We start from the raw sequence: 6,000 nt of genomic DNA, 5'->3' as shown, positions 1-6,000 counted from the left end.
CAGAAGAAGCTATTTCCCAGCCTGGCAATCCTGATTTTGATGCTTCTGTACCACCACCTGATGGTAGTGAGCTAACGATGCTGTGAAACTGAATGGAAAGTGCCTTCTATAACTCCTCAAGCCCTATTTAGACAAAAGTGAATGTTAATAGAGGAATGGACCCCCAGCGATCCTCTGGGATAATCCAATGATATTCTGGATAGACTTCCAGGCAGATGCTTTGCAGCTACCTAATTGCACAATGACGCAGCCAAGGTTGTCAAGATGGGAGCCAGTAGCCTTGCCCTTCTCAACCTCCTTAGGAAGTGTAGGTGTTGCTGCACCTTCCTGACTAATAAGGTGGTGATGTGATCCCAGGATAGGTCATCCCTTATGTGCACACCAAGGAACTTTGGGGTCTCCACTCTCCACAACAGAACCATTAATGTGTAATCCAGAATGGTCAAACTTTGTCTTTCTGAAGTCAGCAATCACCTGGTCCACATTGAGACTCTGGTCATTGTTCTTGCACCATTTGAAGAGTCTTTCAATCTCCTCTGTAAAGCATGGCCATCATTGTTGCTGATGGGGCCACTTACTGTGGTATCATTCACAAATTTGATGATTTTGTTAGAACTGAATCTGGCAGTTCAGTCATGTGCAGCACGAACGCTAGCGCCGGATCTGAGGCACATCAGTGCTCAGCATAATGGGACTTGAGATTTTGCTACCAACCTGGACAGACTGGTCTTTCTGTGAAGTCCAGAATCCAGTTGCAGGAAGGATGTTGAGTCCCAGTGAGGACAGTTTATCCACCAGCCTCTTGAGTTATGATCATGTGGAACACTGAGCTGAAGTCAATGAACAACAGAAGTATGAAGCATAATTCTTCAGATGGGTCAGAACGAAGTGGAGGATCAAGGCTGCTGCATTATCTGTGGAAGTAAATCACAAAATTCTGTAGACACTAGTTTTTTTAAATTTTTTATTTTTCATACTATGAACCATACTGACCAAAATACATACAGACATTTTCCTCTTGAATATACACTGTCATTTTCTCCCCTTTTTCCCCCCTCCCCTCCCTCCTTCACCCACACCCCCCCCCCCCCCATTCATTCAACGTTCAATCTATATGATACATTAAACCCATTAAACAACGTCGTCACACAAAAATAAACAAGAAATTTGTGTCTTCTACTTTTACATACTGGGTCAGTTCATTTTGCCGTCTTCTCCTTCTGTCATTTTAGGTGGTGGAGGTCCGTGGTAGGATTTCTCTATTGTGTTCCATGTATGGTTCCCAAATTTGTTCGAATACTGTGATTATTTTTTTCCAATGGAATATATTTATTCATTTCTTTGTACCATTGCTGTATTCTCAGGTTATCTTCTAATTTCCAGGTTGACATAATACCTAAACAAAAATGGGAACAATATCTAAACATAAAGATAAAGAATGAAACATGGGAAAAGCTATGCTCCAGAACTATGAGAAATACAATAAACACGAGATTACGCATGATACAATATAATTGGTTACACAGGCTATTCCATCACACTCCAAAAGTTAAATAAATGGGACCCAACAGTATCAGACATGTTTTCGCTGTAAGAAGGAAACGGGAACAACAGTAAATGCAATTTGGGCATGTGAGAAAGTGGAAAAATTTTGGGAAGATCTAAACCAGGTATTAAATAAAATCACAAAAAGCCACATACCAAAAAACCCAGAGATCTTTCTTCTAAGTAATATAAGAAATAAAGAACTTGGACATGATTTGGATGGAGCACAAGAAAGATTTATTATGATAGCCTTAGCTGTAGCAAAAAAAAATGTATTATGTCATTTTGGAGACACTAGTTGAAGTCAAAACACAAAATGCTGGAGAAACTCAGGAGGTCCAACTGTCTCCTTTATGTAGCAAAGATACCTTTCTACCTTTGAGCTTCTCCAGCATTTTATGTTTTTGCATTATCCGTGGACTGGTTTGGACAGTCAGCAAATGAGTGTGTCCAGTGTCGCTGGAAGGTGCGCTTTGATGCGTTCCATTACCAGCTGCTCCAAACACTTTGTGATTATCAATGTATTCGCTGAATATTTTGGAATTCCAAGTTGTTTCTTGTATTTTTTTTTTAAATCACTCTCTTTAATATCATGTAATCCTTTAATTGTAGAACTTTTATATTTTCTGTTGTGAACAGAATTGGAATTTTTGTATTTGTGTGTTTACTAAAATTTCAGCCACTTGTACTTCGTGACGCTGGAATCTGAAGCTGAACACATCCTGCTGGTGGAATTCCACGAGGTCAAGCGGCATCAGTGGTCTCATTAATAGGAATAAAACAGAAAATGCTAAAGATACTTAGCAGCTCAGAGTATCTGTAGAGAGAGTAACCTGTCAGAACAATGATGATGGTCATTTACCTGGATTTGTTTTTGTTCTGAATTGGCTCCTGTGGTTATTGGGAACATGGGGTGGGGGCAGGGGCAGGCTTTTATTTAGTCAGTGGAGAGAGATCTACAGTATCAGATGTTATTTGTTTTTATTTTAGCTTACTCTTAATGGGTTTTTCCTCTTTTATTGCTGTATTATATTAATAGGCATAAAATATACAACAGTACATCACAAGAACTGGCTTTTGGCCCTTGATATCTACATTGAAAGTAATGTTAACGAAACAAAATCTCTTCTGTCAACATGATCCAAATCCATCAATTCATGAATAGTGTGTCATGTTAGAAGCCTCTCAAATTGCTTCCCTGGAAATTTACCAGGTAAAGTATTGCATTCCATTTAAAAATTCCAAAATATCTCCAATATCACAAACTCGAGAACTTGTTATGCCTGTCCAGAGGTGCAAAGACATTGTGTGATGCTGGGTTTTTTTCTAAACCTAGTAATGAATTTTAAGAGACACCAATTATCTGAAGACAAAATAATCAACAAGGCTGCAGTAAAATCTGATTCAAGTATTGATTGTTAATTTACAAAGCCTTAGGTGTTCGGTCAAAGCTCCCCTTTCCCATCCAGAAAGCCTCAGTCTGAAATCACAGTAATATTATTGCTTTATCTACCAACTCGCATTCATAGATAAAACATGATTTCCAGCCACCCCAGCATTTCCACTCTACTCTCCACTGACTAAATAAAGGCTAAGCCTGCCCCCATCTTCCCACTGCCAGAGGTACTAATTCACTTAGCATCCACCTGGCCTCTCATTCCACCTGCACCTGGTTAAGTCTACACCCTCACACTTTTTCCACATTAACTCCAGTCATCATCTTCCACCTTTCCTCTGCTCTCCCATTTTCTTATGGCAATTATATTAATTAAGCTGTTAGAAAAATATCTCCCAGTTTTAATCGCGCAAGGCTGTGACTGAGGATGAGTGTCTCAATCATGGGGGAGTTTACCTAAGAGTGTCTTGATGTAAAGTGAGTAGAGCAGGGGGTTATAATGGAGCCCTGTGATCCTCTGGTACTGATGGAGATTGTAGAGGAGATGTTCCGACCAATCCTCACTGATTGTGGCCTTGAGGTGAGGAAATCCATGATCTAATTACATAGTGGGGTGTTGAGTCCCAGGTCTTGGAGTTTGTTAATCAGTTTTGAGGGGATGATGGTGGAGAGCTAGAGAAAAGAAGACAGAGGGATTGGGAAGAGATTGAGAATGGATGAGCAGAAAAAGTCGATGTTAATGCCATCCAGTTGGAGAGTACCCAGGTGGAATAGTAGGTGTTGCTTCTCAAATTTACAGGTGGCCTTGGTTTGGCAGTACACAAGGCCATGGACAGCCATGTCAGCACATGAGTGGGATGCAAAATTGAAATGGTTTGCCACTAGGAAATCCCTGTCATTAATGACGACAGAGCGGAAGTACTCAGCAAAGCCATCTCTCAGCCTGCATCCTGTCTCTTCGATGTAGAAAAGGCCACAACAGGAGTACAGGATAGAGTAAGTGAATCCCACAGATTCACAAGTGAAGTGTTGCTTCACTTGGAAGGACTGTTTGAGGCCCTGAATGGTGGTGACAGAGGAGGTGTGGCACTTCCTGTAGTCACAGGGGAAGATGCCAAGGGGGCAATTAATGAGAAGGGATGAGTGGACATGGGAGTCGAGGAGGGAGCGGACCCAACAGAAGGTGGAGAGGGGAAGATGTGTCTGGTGGTGAGGTCATGTAACAACAACCCTCTTGCCTCTAGTGTTTGATCTGCATTGTCTGGAAGTTTGTGTTTTTATATTTTTTCTTCTTTTTTCTTTCTTTGGCTTGGCTTCGCAGGGGAAAATTGGTTGGTTGGGGTTGGGTGTTGGGTTTTTCCTCCTTTGCCTTTTGTCAGTGAGGTGGGCTCTGCGGTCTTCTTCAAAGGAGGTTGCTGCCCGCCAAACTGTGAGGCGCCAAGATGCACAGTTTGAGACGATATCAGCCCACTGGCGGTGGTCAATGTGGCAGGCACCAAGAGATTTCTTTAGGCAGTCCTTGTACCTTTTCTTTGGTGCACCTCTGTCATGGTGGCCAGTGGAGAGCTCGCCATATAACACGATCTTGGGAAGGCGATGGTCCTCCATTCTGGAGACGTGACCTAACCAGCGCAGCTGGATCTTCAGCAGCGTGGACTCGATGCTGTCGACCTCTGCCATCTCGAGTACTTCGACGTTAGGGGTGTAAGTGCTCCAATGGATGTTGAGGATGGAGCGGAGACAACGCTGGTGGAAGCGTTCTAGGAGCCGTAGGTGGTGCCGGTAGAGGACCCATGATTCGGAGCCGAACAGGAGTGTGGGTATGACAACGGCTCTGTATACGCTTATCTTTGTGAGGTTTTTCAGTTGGTTGTTTTTCCAGACTCTTTTGTGTAGTCTTCCAAAGGCGCTATTTGCCTTGGCGAGTCTGTTGTCTATCTCTTTGTCGATCCTTGCATCTGATGAAATGGTGCAGCCGAGATAGGTAAACTGGTTGACCGTTTTGAGTTTTGTGTGCCCGATGGAGATGTGGGGTGGCTGGTAGTCATGGTGGGGAGCTGGCTGATGGAGGACCTCAGTTTTCTTCAGGCTGACTTCCAGGCCAAACATTTTGGCAGTTTCCGCAAAGCAGGACGTCAAGCGCTGAAGAGCTGGCTCTGAATGGGCAACTAAAGCGGCATCATCTGCAAAGAGTAGTTCACGGACAAGTTTCTCTTGTGTCTTGGTGTGAGCTTGCAGGCGCCTCAGATTGAAGAGACTGCCATCCGTGCGGTACCGGATGTAAACAGCGTCTTCATTGTTGGGGTCTTTCATGGCTTGGTTCAGCATCATGCTGAAGAAGATTGAAAAGAGGGTTGGTGCGAGAACACAGCCTTGCTTCACGCCATTGTTAATGGAGAAGGGTTCAGAGAGCTCATTGCTGTATCTGACCCGACCTTGTTGGTTTTCGTGCAGTTGGATAATCATGTTGAGGAACCATGGGTGTAAAGGGTGGGGCAAGTACTGCGCGCACTGCACTCCACCTAAAAGCTCCTTTGCGCAGGCCCGAGGACAGGTCCACGTCCTCCCCCTCCACGTCCTCCCCCTCAAAAGATGCTCACAAACTCAAACTAGCATGCTGGAACATCAGAACCATGCTAGACAAGGCTGACAGCCACCGACCTGAACGTCGGTCTGCCCTCATTGCACACGAACTCCTCAGACTTGACATCGACATAGCCGCTCTCAGTGAAGTCCGCCTGGCAGATGTAGGCAGCCTCCAAGAACGCGGCGTGGGCTACACACTCTACTGGTCTGGCAAGCCTTCGGATGAACGACACCTATCTGGTGTAGGCTGCATGGTCAAGAGTTTCATTGCCTCCAAACTCGAAAACCTTCCGACAGGCCTCTCGGACCGAATCATGTCCATGCGACTCCCACTTCAAAACAAGCGTCACATCACCCTCATCAGTGTCTATGCTCCAACCCTCCAGGCAGAACCAGCAGAAAAGAACAAGTTCTACACCGACCTGCGCAACCTCATCCAAAGTACCCCTACAGCCGACAAGGTTGTCATCCTG

General features: G+C 44.3%; 1 protein-coding gene across 1 annotated transcript in view; it reads right to left on the bottom strand.

The window, feature by feature from the left end:
- Positions 1-1,106: 1,106 nt before the first annotated feature.
- The window catches only part of hmgcra (3-hydroxy-3-methylglutaryl-CoA reductase a), a 70,550-nt gene continuing 65,656 nt past the window's right edge, over positions 1,107-6,000 (bottom strand). Inside the window, exon 20 of the mRNA XM_069937460.1 lies at positions 1,107-1,396. Coding sequence (XP_069793561.1) covers positions 1,366-1,396 — 31 coding nt within the window. The 3' untranslated portion in view covers positions 1,107-1,365. The remainder of the gene's footprint in view (positions 1,397-6,000) is intronic.

Source organism: Narcine bancroftii, chromosome 1 (genome assembly GCF_036971445.1).
Source record: "Narcine bancroftii isolate sNarBan1 chromosome 1, sNarBan1.hap1, whole genome shotgun sequence".
NCBI classification, from domain to species: Eukaryota; Metazoa; Chordata; class Chondrichthyes; order Torpediniformes; family Narcinidae; genus Narcine; species Narcine bancroftii.
Note: the sequence above shows the minus strand (reverse complement) of the source record. Positions and strands in the feature narration are given on the sequence as shown.